General features: G+C 33.8%; 1 protein-coding gene across 24 annotated transcripts; it reads right to left on the bottom strand.

The window, feature by feature from the left end:
* Positions 1-11,094: 11,094 nt before the first annotated feature.
* Positions 11,095-16,978, bottom strand: LOC136209158 (thioredoxin-like protein AAED1, chloroplastic). 24 transcript variants are annotated; one of them, XR_010677409.1, is made up of 6 exons: positions 16,513-16,978; positions 15,814-16,395; positions 15,652-15,731; positions 15,489-15,548; positions 11,676-12,149; positions 11,095-11,572 (listed from the first exon to the last, which is right to left on the bottom strand). XR_010677409.1 is itself a non-coding variant. In XM_066000552.1 (5 exons), the coding sequence occupies exons 2-5, from the start codon at positions 15,911-15,913 to the stop codon at positions 12,301-12,303; spliced, it is 291 nt and encodes a 96-aa protein (XP_065856624.1). In that variant the 5' UTR covers positions 15,914-16,395; positions 16,513-16,978; the 3' UTR covers positions 11,095-12,300. The 24 variants fall into 24 exon arrangements, 14 of the variants coding, with proteins under 14 accessions (XP_065856624.1, XP_065856615.1, XP_065856627.1 ...); XR_010677412.1 differs by having other exon boundaries at positions 11,095-12,351; positions 15,489-15,731; positions 15,814-15,891; positions 16,117-16,395; XR_010677415.1 differs by having other exon boundaries at positions 11,095-12,351; positions 16,117-16,395.
* Positions 16,979-22,986: the final 6,008 nt, after the last annotated feature.

Genomic DNA, 22,986 nt, shown 5'->3' with positions numbered 1-22,986 from the left:
GGTGTTAAAGCTATACTGAGCGATGAATGACTTCGCTAATTCCTTCCAATCCCTCTTTGTTACCATCGGCAATGCATGAAACCATGTGAGGGCCGCCCCCTCTAGGTAGGTGTTAAACAGCCCTAGGACCTGATCCTCAGTCAGGATCGTGTGCTTCATGACAGCAACATACTGATTCATGTGAGCGGTGAGATCTCCAGTTCCATCGAACTTTTTCATGTCAGGGAGACGAAATTTCAGAGGCAAAGTTGTTGCCGACAAACAATTCTTCAAGTTATAAAAGTCCTGACTTCCGGAACTTCCTCCGCGCAAGTCCTGCACTTCCTGTGTGATGTGTTGCTTCCACTCCTCTTCCTTAGCTTTCTCTTTCTCTAACTGTTTTCGGATATAATCCTGATAATCCTCCTCATTCCCAAAGCGAGGGCCATCGTTCACCTCATTCTCAGCACGCTTGCTACCACTCTTGTTGTCCTTCAGTGCTAACTCAGCTAGCTGGGCCAAGATTGCGGCCAGCTGATCATTGATATTGTTCACAGAATTTTCCAATTCAGCCACTTTCTCGTCGGTCGCAGACATATTGACGGAAGACTGAGTATACCCGGATGAAGATGATTCAGAAGCCACAACTACTGATTCGGAACTGTCTACTCATAGCTGATCAAACTGTCTGACAAGCCGATTACTCTCGCGAAACCACAACCGCTTAATGATGACGTCTGCGCGAACGGTATCCATTAGTATGTATGCATGATTTTATATGCATGATTCGTGGTGTGTGCGTTTATTTATTTACGATTATAAGATAAGAAGAACAAACGTTAGTTCTATTTACACGTATCACAACATCTCTCTTCCACCCTTATTCCTCCACACACTCGTCGGTCCAGGTCTCTTTCTTAGGATTTTGGTTTTTTGGCTCACATTGCGGTCCAGGGGACGCGTGACGCCGTCGATTATTGCGGAAAAGTAAATCACCCATCAGACAATACAGTTCGTTTTTGACGTATCCACGTTCAGTGACTAAGAAATCGACCAAGTCGGATTGTCCTTTCAGAATAACTCGTCTTTTGTCCTTTCGCGAGACGCATTAATTCAGGTTTTGACTCCCTTTGAGTGCATCTCAGTTTTTAGACGTGGTACGAGTTATTCTTTTAGTCCAATCGTTCGTTATTGTCAATGACTCGTTCCCTTTTGTTCGCGTGGGTTCGTGTCTCGATTTTGGATTACAACGGGATCTTTTGGATCTATCGAGAGACGTAACCACGTGTTTATTTAGTGATGGAATCACTTTTGGATTTTATTTTAGGGAACGGACTCATCGCGTAACGCGTTTGTTCTTAGCATCGAGGATCCGTTTGCTCATTTTAGCTACGTGAAAAGACGACGAGTCTTATTTTGAGCGCACGGTAATCTTTCGGCTAACAACAATCTCTTATTCTTTCCGATCTATGGGATATATCACCTTAGTGTGGTTATAGAAAATCAACGTTTCGTTGAATCGCATGTTTATTCGAGGCGAGGATATCACCGTTCTCTTTCCTTTAGGCGCGAATTAAGCAAACACGTATATCGGGCCATATTTCTTGCAGTTTTGGTAACGGTTGAAATAATCGAGTCGTTAGTCAAAACCCGCAGTCTCGTCCATATGGCGCAATTATATGGTTTGGCTTAATTCGGCTTCAAAGTTTTAAACGGGGTATATACTTGTTCGAGACACGTATTCAACGGCATTGGTTTATTTTCTTTAACTACTCTCGGGATTGAAATATATCGTAGACTCGGAATGATTTTGGTCGTTTATTTTTTTCTTTTCTTTTATTTTCTTAATCACCTTTGCGGACACATCCATTTCTCTTAAGAATGACACGAGGCATAACGTAAAAAGCTCGTCTTTTATTCGGAAGGGACGGGCTACTTGTGCGAAACTTTTCACGTTACGACAGAGTCATTCAAGATAGAAATGTTCTTCGTTTTCGTTTCGTCATGATCTCGTTTTATCCCAACTTATTTAAAGAATGTGAATAACGGCTACTGTTAATATAGTCTTTTGTATCGAGATGTAACTATCCTTAACATCGAACCGATTCATACTAATACGTGCTTACGTCATAACACATTTCCTGAACATGTGCCTTCGTCGGGACACCGAAAGGGACAAGGCGGGCCGCACATGTTCATTCATATGAGATGACTAAGTCGTCTTTAGTTCAAATCGTTTCGATGTTTTAGGGTAATTAGTACGTCGATTCACGAGTATATATTAACGCATCGTTTCATTTTCTTTACATACTTTAGGATTTAGACCCGTATCATGGCGATTTGAAAACACGAACCGATTCATTTATCACATCAAAAATAGTAACGGGTAATCCTATGGAAACTTCTAAGGCTACTATATGCTGACACGGCTGACCGCGGGACCTCACAGGACCGCACAAATTCGCCTCTAACGAATGGATGGGGACCCTTTGGCGCCTTACTGTATGGGGGGAACTTACACTAGCCTCTTTTGAGCGACGAATGGACTCTCGCTAGAGGTTTCACGGAAATTACCCAAAGGGTTTGCAATAATGCACATGAATGCATACGAAAAGAAGTAAAACGATCCGTCCCCGTTAAGGGCTTAATACACGCCTTCCGGAATCAAATTTCTCGCTTCCCCAGCAGAGTCACCACTTGTTAGATGAGGTGCCGCGGCCTAATCTCCCGGGCGGACCGGGGGGTGGACACCTCATGGCGACGTAAGCGGTGATTGGCGCCGAAAGCAACCAATCATGGAATCAAGCTGCTCGGCAGGACCGGAGCTCGGAGATATAGAAGAGTCGCCACCCACGAATGGGAAAATGAACACCGATCCCTTGCGGGAGACCGGTGTGGGTTCGGGAAACTTAGGTACGAGCCGAGAAGGCTAGCTCCTTTTCGGAGAAAGGCTACTAGGCACTCCGACATCGCCCGGTTATGAACCACCGGCCTCCTACTCAGCATGTTAGGCGATAACGGACTAATCGTATACTTCTTTAAGTTTAAAATTCATTTGAAACCTTTTCTTTCTCTTTTTGGAAACCGTTTTGAGCATATATTATTGAAAAGCCACATTAGTAAAGAATCACCCATTTATATTATACATACACAGAGAAGGGGGGAGAAAGAAGTGATTTATTTACAACTTTATTTCAATGTCATGCTGTGTGTTTATTCTATGCTAACTTATTTCCCCCCAAAACGAGTTTATTTACGTGGTTCGCACCTTAATCGCCGTTGGAACGATTTAGGTGTGTTTTAAAACCCCGATTGGTGAAGTTTACTCGAATCGCCGTTGGAACGACTCAAGTGTTTGAAAACGTTTGAGATAAAAACCTTTAGTAAGAAAACGTGGTTAAACATATAAGTCCATTTTATTTTGTACAAATTCTTTTGAGAAAATGGTTCAAAATATTCGATTATTCACAATGAAAATGATTTTAATTACAAGGTTCACTTAATCCGCCTTTGGAACGGATTAAGGTTTTAAAACGTGGTGTTTTGAAAACGATTTGAAATATTAACAAAACAACTATATTTATTTACATTAGGAACCTCTAAAAATTCATTAGTTTAAATAATTAAATTGAAAACTCTCTTTTTGTGATTTATTTTCTCTTATTTAATGGACTCTTTACCTATTATAATTACAATAATAAACCCATTTAAACCAAGATTCACTCCCAAATAAAGCCCATTTGAAACATGGACCCATAAATGGTCCAAAAGAATAAAGAAAATAATTTAAGCATATATATACATTCAAATCAAAAAGAGAATATGAAAATAAAAGTTAATAAAAAGAAACTATATAATACATATATGAAAATAGTAAATAAATCTCATTAGATATAATACTAGATATAATACATTTATACTTTAAAGAGGTGGAAATAGTAAATAAATCTCATTAGATAAGAAAATAACATTTATCCAAAATAGTTTCATATAATAAACAATAACATAACCCAAATATCCCAAAACTATATATATACATAACTAATATAGTTTTAAATACCAAAAATAACATACATCCATATACTAATACTTACTAATTAGTTCCCAAAATGCCCAAATAAATAACCTTTTAAAATAGAGTCTAATATAACTCAAATGAATAAAAAAAAGAGAATATATATATACATATACCTATGCTTAAAAAATTGAATAAAAAATGATATACAAACATCCTAAATAATTATATACACTAAATATCTAAAATGGTTTGAAAATATATATTACATAACTATACATATATATATTAAGGATTAAAAGCTTAAAAGTTAAGAAAAATGGACTGAAATGGCATTTTTTACGTTTTGGCAGATTTACCGATGAAAAATCCGTCGGTAAACAGCAATTAGTGACAGAAACGGAAAATTACAGCAGCACTCCAATTGTTTCCAGACTTATTCAAAAGCTTTAAATTAAGTCTAATTCAATCGTTTTGGATTTCCGAACTACCAAAAATAGATCATAGTCAATAACGGAAATTTCTAAAACAACGTTTTTATTTTAAAACATTATTCGGAAATTCTTTTAAATTAAAACTTATAATTACAACGTTTCTAACACCCGAACTACCTTTTTATCGGATCACGGTTCGTATTGGGATATCAAAACGAGGTTTTTTATTTTAAAGCAAAACCGAATTTTATTCAACACGAGACGGGAATTAAATAAATACGAAAAATTAAATAAAACGTGATAAATAAATAAATGACAAAATAAATAAAATTATAACATAAAAATAAATAAAGGAAAAGAAATAAATAAAATAAAACGAGTCTAGTCCTCGGATAATACCTCAAGTTCGGTATCTGACAGTCGAAGCCGATTGATTCCACGAGTCGTGATTTTCCGGTTTTTTGTGTTTTTTAGTAAAAATTTAACTTTGGGAAATTCTGAATTTTTGAGAAAAAAAAATATTTTTCTCAAAAAAAATCACTTTCTCTCTCTAAAAATGTTTAGAGTGAGAAAGGCTCAAAAATTCTCCTCCCCCCAAATGCATGGGGATCCGTGCCTTTTATAGGCAAACGGGTCCCCGGACCAATGGGCGACGCCCGAGTAAAATCGGGCGTCGCCCAAAGGGTTGGGCGGCCGCCCCAAGCATGTTGGGAGGCCGCCCAACGCGAGGTTGGGCGCGCGCGCCCAACGGCCGCTGGGGCGCGTCTCGCACCGTCGGGCATGCATGCCCCCGCGACCGTCGAGCTCGCGTTCCGCGCCGTCGGGCGCTCACGCGTCGTGACCGTCGGGCTCGCGTTCTGCGCCGTCGGGCGTCCATGCGTTGTGACCGTCGAGTGTCGAGCGCGCGCTTTGCGTCGTCGAGCGGGTGTCCGACTGTCGTCGAACACGCGTCGGCCGCTGCTAAGCACTCGCACTACGCACATCACAACAGCGACCCACTGTAACTATTTATTTTATTTTTTCGAAACTTCCGGAATCAATCGCTTTAACCGTCTTGTTTTCAGGTTTTCGTCACAGGTCCTCCGACTCGGTGTCTACAGTAGCTACAATATTAAAATGGATAAAGTTCAGTAACCATGGATATAATTTACCCGAAATTAATGTCAGGTGACCTCAGTTAAATACAATAACAAAGCCTACTTGTAATGCTACATAGAATTGGTATTGCTTTGCTACGATAATACTAATAATTATAATAATATCATTTGAGAATAAATATTTGTATATTAATAGTTTTTGCTATTTTGCTTAATAGATTTTTTTTCCAGTAATACTGTTAAGAATTAATTATAATAATATTAGTACAACGAAGTATATTAATATTAATGACGTTCCATTATTGAGACCTAAATTGGTACTCTTTTTTAAACGTTAAATTTATATTGGTGTTATTTTATATGGAGCCTAAATTGATATTTCCCCAAAAACCATGGACATATTTTGCTACCTTATCCATTTTTCTTTAATTGCTTCTTTTTTTATATTTGATACCTACAAACGACAAAACCGTTAGTATTATTCATAGTGACGGAATAATTTTTGTGATTTGTCGGAGTTTCCCACTGTTTAATGTATAAAAGCATCAACGCATTCAACGGCTACGATTTGTCAGAAAAAGCGTTGAAATATATTGATGGAAATATTCTGTCAGTGGCACGTATAATTTCCGTCAATATTCCGTCAGAATTATTTTCGACGTGTGTTTACCTGATTGTTTCCATTCTGTCAGCATTCCGTCGAAAAAGTGATTTACTCACAAAATTTTAAATTTTTTTTATGTCTCAAAATGTATCAAACATGAAAATAATCTAGGGATAAGGTGCAAAATATCTCAAACCTTTACATCTAGAAGCAATTTTACCCATAACAATGACAAGTTGGATCAATTAGAGAAATTATTCATCAAATTGTCTTCTCGATTATAAATCTTGTCATCTACATTTTACATGTGCATTATTTTGTTACTCATTAGCAACATACCACAATCATATGATTAAACGTGAAAATTTATAAAAAAATTAAAAATAATATTGTATTTTGTACGAGTTGGATAAAAAAAAATTCAAATATTTCACCGAATTTAAAAATATTAATCTCAAATTCCATTATCAAATTACAAAAAATATGATTTTTTTTAGAATTAACTTATACGCAATTGGTGGAGAATAAGGAACAAAATATCCGTGTGTTATAATATTGTCTGAAATTGGCTCAACTTACCAATGTTAGGGGTAAAATTGCTCTTAGCTGCCAATATTAGGGATAAAATTACACCATTATAAACGTTAAAAAGTAAAAATTACTCCTGTTTATAAATATTATGAGTATTTTTACACCTTATCCCAATAATCTAATACTACTACTAAACTCTTACTCATTTTTATCTAATCGGATAATTTACATATATATGCACTAATAATTATGCTCATATTTAATATCCTGCATTAAATTATATACCAGTTATCTCATAGTAAATTGATTTTGATTTTAGAAAACATATCTAAAAGAATTCCACAGCAAATTATCAGGGTAAATTACACCTATGGCCACTTAACTTCAATTTTTAATGATATAACCACTGAATTTTACACATTTTAACATTAATGATCATTCAATTTTAACTAACTCCTCAAAATCACCATTAACAACCTCAAATTGAAACAATTCAAGAATTAATGTTATTCAGAATGACATTTACTATGAAACCACATTTTTTATTTTCTAAAATCACATTTTTTTTGAAGATTTCTCTTTCTAAAAATTCACTTTCCCTCCTAACCAAACAACGACTAAATGACCTCAAAACGATAAATTTCAAAACTTAAAGTTTCTTACAATTAACTCTTCGAATTTTTTATTTTGAGACCGACAACGGTCGTTTTGAGTCATTGAGTGGCCACCGACTTAAAAAGTGTAAAATTCAATACCGTTAAAAATTAAAGTTCAGTGGTGACACTGTTAAAATAGATTAAGTTCAGTAGCCATAGATGTAATTTAGCCCAAATTATCACAAAGCTTTTACGAAACTAAATTAAAATCATGAGATAAATAGTTAGGTACCTTATTTATATAATATACTAGATATGTAGTTACCTTAAACCAAATAACTAAAACAACCGCCAAAGCTAAGTTACCTCAATACCCTTACCTATATATTTCACTGCTGCGATTCATATCGTTGAAGATGGATCAACAACTTCATATCCCGGCCGGCTACCGATTTCATCCTACTGATGAACAACTTGTTTTCTACTATCTCCACCGCAAGCTCAGAGGAGAACCTCTTCCCGTTGGAGTAATCATAGACTCCAATATCTATTGGCAAATATTCGACAAAACATCCACAGAATGTTTCTACGTTTTCACCAAATTAAAGAAAAGAAACAAAAGTAAGTATCATCGGGGTGCTGGCTCAGGAACCTGGAAAGGACAAGGCATCGCCAAAGAAGGGCATGACAATCAAGGAAATCTGTTATGGCTTAAAAAAGATTTCGTATTTGTACTCGATGAAAAGAATAATACAGTAGCTGCTGATGTTGATAATGGACACTGGCTTATGGCCGAGTTCTCCTTCCATGATGAAGAAGCGGTACGTAAATTTCTGTTAGTTTAGGGTTTCATTAATACTATGAGTTTAAATGTTACTTACAGATAAGTTGTACTTAGAATCGGATTCAATCTTTAGATCGCTAGGGTTGTATTTATTTATTAATTTAATAAAAAAAAAAAAAAAAGCGGCCCGGTCGCATTAAGCGTCCCCGCTGAGCGAGGGTCCGGGGAGGGGTCCCACCACAAGGGTGTATTGGGGGCAAGCCTTCCCTTGCCAATTTAATTGGCAAGAGGCCGCTCCTAAGACTCGAACCCGTGACCTCTGGTCACACGACAACAACGTTTTACCGTTGCGCCAAGGCTCGCCCTCAATACAAAAAATATGGGAAAAAATATAAAAATAAACCTTATGGTTACATATGTTTTCGATCAGTATCCTTGTGGTTTAAAACTTAACAAAATGGTACCTTGAGGTTCATTCCGTTACCAAACAGATGCCAAATTGACTAACGGTATTAAAAGTCAAAGAGAAAAGAGTTAATTTAGTCCTTATATTTATTTATTTTATAAATTCCCAATTATTATCTAATTATCACAAACAACTCATAAATAAAAAATAAAAATCAAATACACCATTTTCTCCATTTTTCTTTAATTTCTTATTTTTTTCTAGTTCTTTCTCTCTTCTCTCTCCTCTTTGTTAATTTATTTTTCTAAAATCAATTTAATTTTTTATCTCTTTCTAAATCTAATCTTTAATTATCTTAAAAAAAATTATCCAATTCCACCGTACGTATTCAATTATAATTTTCTTGTCTTTTCTTAATTAATTCCCATACATGTACATGTCTGAACCCACAAACTTGAACCATTAATCTAAAATGAATATCCTTACCCTTACAAACTTCGAATTATATGGGTCTACTAGAGAGATAAATTCAATTGATTTAGATTTAGATTTAGATAATTTTTCTAAGTTAATTAAATATTAGATTTAGAAATAGATGAAAATTTAATTGATTTTAGAGAGATAAATTAACAAAAAGGAGAGAGAGAAAAGAGAGAAAGAAGAAAAAAAATAAGAAATTAAAGAAAAATAGAGAAGATGGTATATTTGATTTTTATATTTTATTTTGGGGTTTGTTTGTGATAATTAGATAATAATTAGGGTTAATTTATAAAATAAATAAATATAAAGACCAAATTAACTCGTTTTTCTTTGACTTTTAATATCGTTAGTCAAAGTTTATTTTTATACTTTTCCCTTTATTATATTTTAGGGTTTTATTTATTTATTTATTTATTTATTATAGTTTAGGGTTTTATTTATTATAGTTGGGTTTTAAATAAGTTCTACCTAGTAATTTTCTATTCATTATATTTATTAATTATAATAGTTCAGGGTTTTATTTATTTATAATAGAATTAAGAATATCGACTGGTTAATAAATATGAGCTATTCAATTGTTTAGATCACTAGGGTGTAAATAAGACGAACCACTCATGACCGGTTCGACGTTCAATTCAATAAAAAACTCAACCGTATTCGGTTTGATTTATAAATTAGTCAAGTTTAAGTATAGAGAAACTCGACTTGAAAGCTCGTGATGAGACTTGGTTATAGGCTCATGAACAAATTCAATTATAATGTTAATAAACAAACTCGTGAACTAGTTTAGTTCGATTATTTTTTAATAATAGTATTTCTATTAAGGGAGAAATGTAACACTTCGGTAGTTTTGTGTGAAATTTTAATTTTATAGGTTTCAAAACTTTAAAAATTGTTTAATAAGTAGTTTTTTGAGCTCTAATTTCTCGAAAGAGAAATTTTAGAAATTTGATAAAACTTGTAAGGATTATAAAATCTCCCTAATCTAATAAAATGCAGGGAAGCTGCTGGAAATTTTAGAAATTTGATAAAACTTGTAAGGATTATAAAATCTCTGTAAAAATGATATCAACCCTAATTTGTCTCTGAAGATAAATTTTAGAAATCTGATTACTAAAAAATTGCATACCATAATGAAAGAGATTAATTTATACGTCTACAATCCATAAGAATAAATTACCTGAAGACCAACATAAAAAGAATAAAGAAAATATAAAAAGAAAGGCTAAATACGTAAAGAAATACAACTAATGGCAATTCTATAAAATAGAGATGAAGTTAAAATTTGTACCTTTCGTTTTTCAAAATGTATGAAATTGTATTATTTTACCTCCAACGTTTCCAAATAAGATCAATTTTACTACCAAACATAAAATTTAAACAAACTGATTTATTGCTATTTGTCTCGTTATTGATTGTTTTTCGTTAATTTATTAATTATTATAGTTTAGAATTTTATTATTAAATGATTTATTTATTTGGTAGGCTGAAAATTACGTGTTGTGTCGAATTTGGAATAAACATCCTAAAAGTGAGAAACCATCAACAAGAATTGGAGGAAAAAGGGCGATAGCAGCTGCTGTAAGTGAAGATGAAAATAACTCAAATCAGATTATTTCGAGTTGTCAATTTCAGCGGCAGAATAACATCAATTTTGAAGACACAACTATGGAACAGTCTGAATCACATAAATCCAAGAAAAATAAGATCAGTGCTGCAAATAAAAATGAAAATAACTCATATCAGATGATTCCAAGTTATCAATTTCAACAGCAAAATCACATCAATGTTGAAGATGAATTTGCAAACGATGAAGAAACAACTATGAAGCAGCCTGAATCATTAAAAGTTGCAGCAGATGATACGAACATTATTCCAGGTATTTACAATAATTTGAATCTGATTTCAACCTCAGAAAGTAATAACTTCAGTTTTGAATTTCAAGGTGATTCAAACATTGCAAGTACCGAAATTAATCCATACCTGATTTCAAGCCCTGAAATTAGTTTCACGAATCTACTGGAATTTGGAGATGATTCAAACAATATTTCAGGTATGGAAAATACTCCAAAACCTTATTGCAAGCTCTGAAATCAACTTCAATTTTGAATTTGAATGTGATTTAAACATTGCAGGTACCCAAAACAATCCATACGTGATTCCAAGTCTTGAAATTAATATCAATCTACTAGAATTTGGAGGTGATTCAAACATTGCAGGCATCCAAAGTAATCTATACATGATTTCAAGCTCTGAAATTAGATTCATAAATCTATTAGAATTTGGAGATAATAATACATCGAGTTTTGAAAATGCAGACAATTGTCATCAAGGCTCCTTGTTCCTTCCTTGGGCCGAAGAGGATGAGGCTGTGAAACAAGTAACTTCTGAGATTGAAAACATGATTGGAAGCTCTGAAAACGCAGTCATTGAAGATGAAAACGTAATTGGAAGCTGTGAAAATACAAGTTTGGAAATAGGAGATAAGAATCTAAGTAGATTGGTGCCTTCAGAAGAAGATGTGGATCTTGAAAAGTTGCTGCCTACAGATGAAGAAATTGAAGATAGCACGGATTTTGAATTGGATTTGGCTCAATTTCCAGAGCCTGAGTATGACCAGCTCCCATTCTTACGGTGTTTTTGAGTCTAGGAAACACACGAACACAGACATTTTACAATTAACTGTATATACTCAAAGTGATTGTATACATTTTTTTAAACTGGAATTCCACTACAAATTATCACAAACCTTGTTGCTTGTTGTTCGTTCCTGCTCCGCTAATTTTGTGAACTAATCTCTGATCCAAGTCGTACAAAATATGGAATAATTTTGTAATTATAAATGACAAGGTGAAATGTTGAGGGTCATTATGCAGTAACACAAAGGTAATTAATGCATAGGCCTGAAACAGCTACTTCACCTGAACTTCAAAGGAAAAGGAATGAAATTTCATTTTCTGCTGCAAATTCTAATTCATCAAGTACTAGTAATGTTGGGTCTTCATTTAGGGGAATGCGATTTAGGAGATTTTCCGTCAAAACATATTCCGACAATATTATTGACAGATTTGCTGAAGGAATGAACATTCCGTATATTATGGCGGGAACATTCCCGCCATTTTTCTGACCTTCTATTTTGACGGAAACATATTCTGTCTGACCTATAACGGAATTGTTGATGGAATACTATTACACAGCATTTTCTGACATTGACGGTGGAATTCTGTCGGAAAAAAACAAATCTTATGTTACCTATCTATAAATGTTGCAAAAGTTATTATGGTTTAGGCCTAATTACTGCAATAGTATCTCATTGAGAAACTATGTCAAATATCATAAAGGAGCCAATTAGTGCACTTGATGGCAATTTCCAATCATTTCCAAAGGACTGAATTTTGTAATTGACTATCGTCTTTGGCATGGACCTGATTTTCATCATGAAACAAATCAATTAATTAAGTTAGCATCATCAAATTGGGTCGATTATATTCTCCACTTTATAGAAATACTATTATTTAAAAAAAATTGAATCGAATTTGTTGACGAGTCTATTTATGAACATTATAACCTAACTTGTTTATGAGTTTTTTCACCAACCTATATAACCAAGCCTGTTCACGAGCTTTCGAATCGAGTTTCTGTATATTGAAACTCGACTCGTTTTCGAATTGAGCCTCAAAACATGCTCAAGCTCGATTTATTTATAAATTAAACCAAACACGGTCGAACTTTTATCGAACATAATGCAAAAAGCAACATGAGCAACTGGCTGATTTATGGTCCTATCCGAAATTATGCCCACACGGTCGAGCTATTATTCTTCGTACTGAAAATCTCGATATCAAGGGCAACGTCTCACTATTATAATTGCCAAACTTTGGTGCATAATCCCGAACAATCCCTATTACTAAACACTCTATCAATCCCTTCTGATCATATACCCAATCACACATTTGATATCCATACCCATTTTAACATTCTTCCCCAATCCTCTAATCAATTTCTCCAACTAAGGGCACAACACTTGCAATTTCGTATATACTGTGACCGAATCTCCTCTGACAACGACTCAATTAGGGCCACCACCATACATGCCATTCTAATTCACTCCATGCCCATCCATTACAGAAAGTTGGTTCATTGATGATGTGGTACCTGCAATCAGGGGCGTCCGAAACCACCATGACCAGAGATAGATTAGGCCCTATGTTTCCATAAAATTTGAAACTGTGGTGGTTCCAACCTCCCGTCTCAAAGAAATTTTGTTCGGGTGCTGAATTAACACCTCCAAAATTCACCCAAGTCCTGTTAGACCGTATCTAAATCCAAAATTGTAATTTTTTTTGGCCTATAGGAATGTTTCCTGTCCTACAGGAATGTTTCTCTAAACCCAAAAACAATGTTTCCTATCCTACAGGAATTACAAATTTAGAGGAAAAACTAGATATTATAGGGCACAATCAAGAACATACTAAAAAAGTTCTTTGGAGTATCTTCAAGCCAATCGCGTTCACACATGCACTCATCAAGCCCAACACCTAGAGATAATCCATATACCATGTCTTAATAACCAATTCCTGAGAGATGCTACATTATCATTAAGTGAAACAAAATAGTTTCATGATCATTATAAGAAATTGCTTTTGATTTCTATATTGGCTCACTCTACATAATTTGGAGAATAACTGGTTATTCTTAATAGGATTTAGCAGCTTATGTTCTTCAAATTCACTTATTTTCTTTCCATTATCCAAAATCAGAAAATGGCTTCAGAATTGACTATCAACTACATATTTTACAGAACTATGAAAGCAAATTCAGTCTCCTCTCCTCCTTGAACAACAAAAACAGGGCGAAATTATCCACAAAAATCAAAGTAAGATTTGCATTTCCTAAATTAGGCATAATTAATTCATATACTCTTACTTCTAGTGGATCCTTCAACCCTCTGACTCAGACACCAAACATTAAAACACAAACTAATAAGTGATAAAATGATGCACATATGAAACGTAGATGAGAGATTCATGACTGGAAAAATAATTTTATAAATTATTTCTCAAATTAATCTAATGGTTTAATCGTATCGAGGTGATTTAAACCTCCTCTAGGTCATTTTTTTCAAAAATTATTTTTTATTTTATACATAATAATTGAATACTTTTCATAATAAAATATATAATTACAAAAATATATTAAATAATCCCCATCGGATCAACTAAATTTTTAATCCAAAGATTAAGAATGAAGTGAATTTTCATTTCTTACAGAAGATATCAAATATTTGTCAAATGAGAACTCAAACTAATAAAATGTTTTCGACTCCATTCTTCGTCCGCCGCCCCCACCTCCTCACCTCAGTCTTCTTCTTCTTCTCCCCCCTCCTACCAAACCGTCGACCCTCCCCTCCTCTTGTCTCTCTTCCTCTTTTGTGTTGTCTAGTTGAGGAGGAAGGAAGAATTCTTCCTCCTCCCACCATTTTTTGTTTTCTAGCTTTGGTAGTTGTCTTTCTTTGTTTTTGTCAATCTTTTAGTTGGAACCTATATATTTTATCGGATCTCTGAATCTGTTTGAACTGCGACTGTTGCTAAAATCTTTGTTTTTATAACCTTTTCTGTTTTAGCAAGGGCAAAAACAGTAGATCTTATCCGTAGATCACTGGATCTACGTGGTTGCAAAAGAAATGACTTAGATCTGAAGGTTCAGAATGGTTCAAATGCTGAAGATTGGACTACAGCTGCTTTGCGGCGAATTTGGAGTTACGATCAATATATGGTTCAACTGTTGTTTATGTTTGATGTATCTTTAATGGCTTTTTTTGCTTTTAATAGTCATTTTCTTACCCTAGTGGACTATGTATTAGGCTTAGCCTATATGTATATGAGGTTTCATTCCTTACTGCTTTCATGTTGTACTTACAATTTTACTACTTAATGAAATATTAGCATTTCTGTAAAAAAAAAACTAATAAAATGTTTTAAGAATGAGAACTAAAACTAATACATGGGAGCTGCCTCTATAAATTCTCCCCCCAAAAAAGAACAAAAAAAACTGACAAGGAAAGACAATGGCCCTATTTGGCAAATAGTTGTTAGCTGATTACCTTTTTACTGAGCTGATTGTATAAACTTGTTTGTTAAAACTTAACTGATAACTGTTTGTGTAAAATGACAAATAAAGATATGATAAAGTTTTTATGTAAGGTTAAAGGGTAGTAATTAAGGACAAAGATATCCTTCAAAAGAGATGGGGAAAAAACTAATTGAAAAAACTCTTAAAATCAGTTTTTTCAAAATTAGCTTTTTGACCGTAGAAGCTCTTTCAAACATTTCTTCACCACTGTTAGAAGAGGTTTCATATATTTCATCAGTTTCAACTATTAGACTGGAAATATACCCATGATGTTCTCCACTTGTATGATTTTAACTATTAAAATGGAAGTATACCCATAACACATATCATCGTACATCAAAAGATGAGTAAAATTGCATTGAATAAACACATAATCTACCATCAGTAATCTCTTAATTGCAGCAAATATCCATGCCTAAAATATATATACCTGGTCAACGCTTCCAGGACCAATCAAAACAAGTTCCACTCCTGATGCATCCATGATCTCCTATCAAAAAATTTACAGAACTTGAGCTCTGAAATGAAACTTCTTACACTTCTAACGAATATACCAAACAGAAGATAATAAGCAAATTTAATAAAGTCAAAACCATGTAAACCAGTACTCGGATCATGTCATTTAACCTTCTTAGAAGCAAGATAATCAGCGCGTTTCCTGCAGAAGACACAACTGAAAACCAACAGAAAATATAAGATGGAATTAATATGCCTAACTAAGCCTCAAATTAGTGCTAAAACAAATCATAATTTACCCAAAATGCCAGGCAAATGCAATAACAGCTTCACGATATCAGAAATTGGGATTCCATTAAATAGGAGTTCAAGAGTGACTGACCAAGTGAATATCACCATTAGATTTATAGATTTAAGCTTATTAAAATCGTGGTTTTGTAGAATATTTAAAAAAGGTACATCAGCAGCAAAAAAGCCACAAGCATCGCAATCCTCACAACAATCATTAGGATCACCACGTGATACTAACTCAATTGTGAATGAATTTGGAGATATTGAATTACCAAACTTCAATACTTCATCTACTCAATTTAATAACATACCAACTTACAATATGGACACTTTGAACACAAACTTAAACATGAACAATTGGGCAGCAACACAGAGAAGCAGCTTCATTTTCATGGCCTTCAAGTTTGCTAAACTCAAACCTCACCATGAATTCAAGTTTGCAACTCAGAAATTATCAACAAAGAGAAGCTAATGATTACTCATTTTAGTCTGATCATTTTAGTCCAAGTAGTTTTCAGGCTTCTTCTTCTTCCAAGGTTTTAGAGACAGTGCCGCAGCAATCACAGCAGGAGCAACCATACAATTTGGAACTGAATTGAAACAAAAACAAAAAGGATAAATGCAGAGACCCAAACCTGGAACTGAATTGAAACAAAAACAATCCATGGCATGTTACAACGATTAGCACTAAAAAAGTATGGTTGTACCTGATGTTGATTCACCTAAGCAGATATAAATGAGTTGTGAATAGCTCACCACTAAACCAGAACAAAATTGATTATGAAGGATCTACCCTGTAGAACTGGCAAAATGATCTGCCCGTGAGCTTTCTCGCATTCAAATATATGGACAAGCTCCTTTAAAAACCATGGTGAATGAGCGTAATTATGAGAGATTTAACTTCGCCGGGGAAGAAGGGTAAGTTGTATGGCCGGTGAACAGAGAATCATTTTGTGTGGTCGAGATTTCATTTGCTAGGTCTTGAAAATTGGAGCCGGAATTCGGACTCGACATTGTTGTCGGTCGAGAATTGATCAGATTATCTGCATCATCAGCCAGGCAAGAAATGTTGAAGGGATCATATGAAGAGGGAGGATTGAAAGATGAGAGAAGAGGGATACAGGAGGGAATGGTCTGGAATGGGTTAGGGTTTGGGGATGGTTTTTTATTTGGTTGGCCTAAGCCCAGTCCGAAAATTAATTAAGAAAGTAAATGAGAATAAATACATGAATATCATACTTAAAAAAAAAAATTACAACTATCGTGTTGTTTGATAAAACTAAAAATTAAGTACTGAAAAAATAAGTACTGAATTTTAAGTGTTGAATATTATAAGTACTGAAATTATTAAATGATATGAGTGTTTGATAAATATTAAAAATAAGTGTTGAATATTAAAATATTAGTTGATAATGTTTAAGTGATATTTTAAGTTAAATATTTTGACTTATCAAAATAAGTGATATGTAGTTTAATTGAATGATTTAAGTGGTAATAAAAAATCATTATCAAACACACTTAAACTAAATAAGCGCTTAATCTATTAATTTAAGTAATTTTTGTTGTTATCAAACAGGGCCTAAGTCAGAGCATCTCCAACAGCCTCTTAAGTTGGCTCTTAAGTTAAAATTTGAAGAGGGAGAATAAAAATTCATCTCCAACAGCCTCTTAGTGGCTCCTCAAATCACTAAGAACCTCTTCATCCTCTCTATTAATAGATAGCCTCTCTCCACCTCTTAGTGCCTCCTAACTTCATTTCTTATTAATAATTTATTATTGATGTGTCTCTCTCCTCACACTATTGGTAATGTAACAATAAAAAAAATAATCTTAATAATAAAATAATAAATAATGAGTGAATATAAGGAGCATTGTTGGAGATCATATATCTTAGCTACTCTTAAATCACTAAGAGTCAATTCTTTATATTATTTTTAGAGAGCTCACTAAGAGTCTCTTGGAGATGCTCTCATACATCAAACTTATTTCTTAATTCGTCATTATTTTCTATTTATATAATTTTACACTATAATTTAAAAATTCTAGACCCCAATTCATAAATCTTAAACACTAGAAAAAATATTTTAGACTCCTAATTTATAAATTTCAATTCTTAAAATATATTAGTAGTTTGACATAATTCAAAATCATTACTTGATATCATTGTAAATAGTTTTTTAAAGGCATTACACTCAAATAGGTCCCTAAACTAAAACTTCAAAATCAATTAGGACCATAAACTATCAAAATCATTAATTAGGTCCCTAAACTAAACAAAAATTATCAATTAAGTCCCCATTATATCCGAAAATCAGAAACTGTGATTATTTTATATAGACTTTAATAATCTATGTGTTGGTTCAAGATGAGTTTGGGTAAGACGGTCTGAAATTGCTCAACCGAATGAATTTCAATTAGTCCTCAATTGATGTTTTTTGTTAGAATATGGACTCAATTGATGATTTTTGCTTAGTTCAGGGATCCGATTGATGATTTTGATAGTTTAAGGTCCTAATTTGCTCTGCAGCCTTAGTTTCGGAAGCCAAATAGGTATTATGCCTTTTTTAAAAGTGAGTTTACATGTAAATTTCCCTAGAATATATTTTGCTACTGGTGCCTTGAAATAGGTTAGGTGCAAATTGTTCTTCATGAACTCGGTTTTACTCTTACTAGTCATTCATGCCTCTTGTGTAACAACCTCTCCGCCACCCATCTTACTCTCAATCCCATCTTTCATCAAACATATGAAGGTGAATTTTTTTCTTTGTTCGTGATTGATCCCATATTTCATCAAACATATATTCATGATTGTGTAACTAAAAAGTTACTTTGAGTGCAATATATCTTCGCCGTTGATCAAATTGCAGATATCTTGACCAAACTCTTTCATAAGAACCGATTTCACATGTTATGCTCCAAATTGAGCATTTGCAAAGCCCCGATTCAACTTGTGGGAAGGTGCTAGAATATAAATATAGTTATTTTACATGTATATAATTATACTTTGTATTATGGGTTAGAGTTTACTTTGTGTATAAATTCCTTCTAATGTTAATATAAAGAGGGCGAATTGTTCACTTCATATAATATGGGGTAAATTATATATGTGGTGTACAATCTTTACCCTGTTTCATACTTTCGTGTACAACCTTCAATTTTGCACATTAAAATGTACGACCTTACAGTGACCTCCCACTAAAGTGTACAACCGGTAATTATGACCAGTCAAACTTGATCAAACTGACACATCATCATTTTTTACCAAAATTTTATAAAAAAAGTGAGACCCATAAATTATAAAAAAAAAATTAATTTTATCTTTTTCTCTTTTTTATCTCTCTCTCTCTCTCTCTCTCACTCTCTTTCTCTCTCTCTCTCTCTCTCTCGTCTTCTTCTCTCCATAGTTCAAATTTATTTCTTTCTCTCTCTAACCCCTCTCTCTCTCCTAATCCTTCTCTCCCCATAATCTATTCTCTCACCTAACTCTCTCTTAATTTTTAATTGATCTTCAAGAACAAAACTGGTTCAATTATAGGCAGTGTTGTAAAAGTCGCTAGGCGCTAGTCGGGCGGACAAGACTTCCAAAGATTAATCGGGGATTAATCGAAGATTAATCGGATTTGTATTTTTCTATTTTTAAAATTTATATTAAATAAATATTATATAAACACATTTAAAATATAAATTATACTATCTAAAAATAATAATAATAAATATTGTATAATAGAAAAATATAAATATTTATTTTAAATAAATAATAAAATAGTTATTAGTTAATACTAATTACTCGCATTATCTTTTACTAATTGTAATTTATAAATTGGGCCGATTTTAACCCATTTCAGCCGATTTTAACCTATTTCAGCCGATTTTTTCCGCATAGACCGATTTTTCCGCCTAACCCGACTTGTCCGACTTGACCGACTTAACCCGATTTGAACCGCCTTGGCGGAAGAAAATCGGTCTCCCGACTTATGCCGACCAGTTATATAAAATCGGTCGGTGTTGTAAAAATCACCAATATATCGGCTGATTAGTCGCCGACTTGACCGATTTTTACAACACTGATTATAGGCAATAAAAATCAAATATTTATAGTTTTAAATAAGGACATCCTGGAAACTTCATCTTTACATTTGGAACATGTTCTGGTCACAGCTAGAGGATCCATGTAGAGTTCATCAATTATGCGGCGATTTGGGGATTTTGGGATTGTTTTACAGGTTAAGAACATATCTGTGATTTTTAAAAGCATATTTGTTAAGATCTACACTTCGATTATACGGCGATTTGGAGAAATCTCTCTGACTTGAAACTCCTTTCGCCATGATCGTCGTTAGCAAAATCTTCTCCCTAGAGATGTCCAAAATTAAAGGACTAATGCAAGCATGTAGGAAAGCAATCCACGTGAGAGAAGAAATCGAGATAATAGACGATGAATTAGTTGAAATCTAAATTGATATGAGAGGGAATAGAAGTAGGAGTTCATCACCACGAAGGATAAAAATGGTGAATTCAAATTTACAAGCTTGAAAAAAATAGTGATGGCTATGAAAAAAATAGTGAATTCAATTTTCTTGAATAGATTCAAGTTTGTAGATATCCAGGAGCCATTCACAACCTACCATAGTAAATTCTATATTTTTAGAGAGAGAGGATATTTTATTTTGAGAGAGAGAGAGGGTGATATATAAGAAAGAGAGAGAAAGAAGTGCAAAAATGAAGGAGAGAGATGAACATGAGGATAATTATTTAAGGGTAAGAAGGTAATTATATATTTAGTGGGTCTTACTTTTTTCAGAGATGAGTTAAAAATTGATGATTTGACAGTTTGAATTGCATTGACTAGAGTTGACCGGTCATAATTACCGGTTGTACACTTTAATGGGAGGTCACCATAAGGTCGTACATTTTAGTGTGCAAAATTGAAGGTTGTACACCAAAGTATGAAACAGGGTAAAAGTTGTCTAATACGTGTGTAATTTATCCTATAATATGCTCTCTTTTGTTTTTAGTAGAGTTGGTTTTAGGATTATCAAATGATTCCGAGTTGTGAATTTCAGCAGCGGAATAACATCTATTTTGAAGCGACAACTATGGAGCAGCCTCGATCAAAGAAAAATAAGATCACGGTTTCAACTGAAAAAGAAAATAACCAGCGAAATCATATCAATTTTGATGAAAAATTTGCAAACAATGAAACAACAATTATAGAGCAGCCTGAATCATTGCCGATGATACCAACATAGCTGCAGGTGTTTACAATATTCAAAATCTGAGTTCAAACTCAGCAAATAACTTCAATTTTGATTTCGGAGGTGGTCTTAAAAACATGATTACAAACATCGCAAGTAATGAAGAAACAAGTATGGAGCAGCCTGAATCAATGAAAAGTATGTTGGTAGATGCGGATGCTAATGATACGAACATTGTTGCAGGTATTTACAATAATCCGGATTTGATTTCAACCTCAGAAAGTAAATTCTGTTATGAGTTTGGGAGTGATTCAAACATTGCAGGTACGGAAAACATGATTGCATGCTCCGAATTTAGCAATTTTGGAGATGATTCAAACATTATTTCAGATGTGGAAAGAAAATACTCCAAAACCTTATTCCAATTAAGCTCTAAAATCAACTTCCATTTTGAATTTGGATGTGATTTTAACATTGCAGGAATCCAAAACAACCCATACCTGATTTCAAGCCCTGAATTTAGTTTCACGGATCTACTAGAATTTGGAGATGATAATACCGAGAACTGTCATCAAATCTCATTGTTCCTTCCCAAAAAGGCTATGAAACAAGCAACTTTTGGGATTGAAAACATGATTGGAAGCTCTAAAAATGCAGCTATTGAAGATGAAAACGTGATTGGAAGCTCTGAAAATAGAAGTTCAGAAATAGAAACATGAGGATAATTATTTAAGGGTAAGAAGATAATTATATATTTAGTGGGTCTCACTTTTTTAACAGATGAGTTGAAAATTAATGATTTGATAGTTTGACTTGCATTGACTAGAATTGACCGGTCATAATTACCGGTTGTACACTTTAGTGGGAGGTCATCGTAAGGTCGTACATTTTAGTGTGCAAAATTGAAGGTTGTACACCAAAGTGTGAAACGGGGTTAAAGTTGTACACCACGTATGTAATTTACCTTATAATATGCTCTCTTTAGTTTTTAGTAGAGTTGGTTTAAGGATTATCAAATGATTCCGAGTTGTGAATTTCAGCAGCGGAATAACATCTATTTTGAAGTGACAACTATGGAGCAGCCTCAATCAAAGAAAACTAAGATCACGGTTTCAACTGAAAAAGAAAATAAGCAACAGAATCATATCAAACAATGAAACAACAATTATGGAGCAGCCTGAATCATTGCCGATGATACCAACATAGCTGGAGGTGTTTACAATAATCAAAATCTGATTTCAAACTGAGCAAGTAACTTCAATTTTGATTTCGGAGGTGGTCTTGAAAACATAATTACAAACATCGCAAGCAATGAAGAAACAAGTATTGAGCAGCCTGAATCAATGAAAAGTATGTTGGTAAATGCGGATGCTGATGATACCAACATTGTTGCAGGTATTTACAATAATCCGAATCTGATTTCAACGTCAGAAAGTAAATTCAGTTATGAGTTTGGGAGTGATTCAAACATTATTTCAGGTATGGAAAGAAAATACTCCAAAACCTGATTCCAATTAAGCTCTGAAATCAACTTCAATTTTGAATTTGGATGTGATTTTAACATTGCAGGAATCCAAAACAATTCATACCTGATTTCAAGCCCTGAAATTAGTTTCATGGATCTACTAGAATTTGGAGATGATAATGCCGAGAACTGTCATCAAAGCTCTTTGTTTCTTCCCAATGAGGCTGTGAAACAAGAAACTTCTGGGATTGAAAACATGATTGGAAGCTCTAAAAACGCAGCCATTGAAAATGAAAACGTGATTGGAAGCTCTGAAAATAGAAGTTCAGAAATAGAAACTTGAGGATAATTATTTAAGCGTAAGAAGGTAATTATATATTTAGTAGGTCTCACTTTTTTAAGAGATGAGTTGAAAATTGATGATTTGATAGTTTGACTTACATTCACTAGAATTGACCGGTGATAATTACCGGTTGTACACTTTAGTGGGAGGTCACCATAAGGTCGTACATTTTAGTGTG

The sequence above is a fragment of the Euphorbia lathyris genome, chromosome 10 (assembly GCF_963576675.1).
Source record: "Euphorbia lathyris chromosome 10, ddEupLath1.1, whole genome shotgun sequence".
NCBI classification, from domain to species: Eukaryota; Viridiplantae; Streptophyta; class Magnoliopsida; order Malpighiales; family Euphorbiaceae; genus Euphorbia; species Euphorbia lathyris.
Note: the sequence above shows the minus strand (reverse complement) of the source record. Positions and strands in the feature narration are given on the sequence as shown.

Coding starts and splice junctions, on each gene's coding strand:
- LOC136209158 (XM_066000543.1), bottom strand. CDS start 15,913: ATGGTGATATTCACTTGGTCAGTCACTCTTGAACTCCTATTTAATGGA. Junction 15,732..15,813: donor GCATTTGCCTGGCATTTTGG/GTAAATTATGAT, acceptor GTTGGTTTTCAG/TTGTGTCTTCTGCAGGAAAC. Junction 15,549..15,651: donor TCCGAGTACTGGTTTACATG/GTTTTGACTTTA, acceptor ATTTTTTGATAG/GAGATCATGGATGCATCAGG.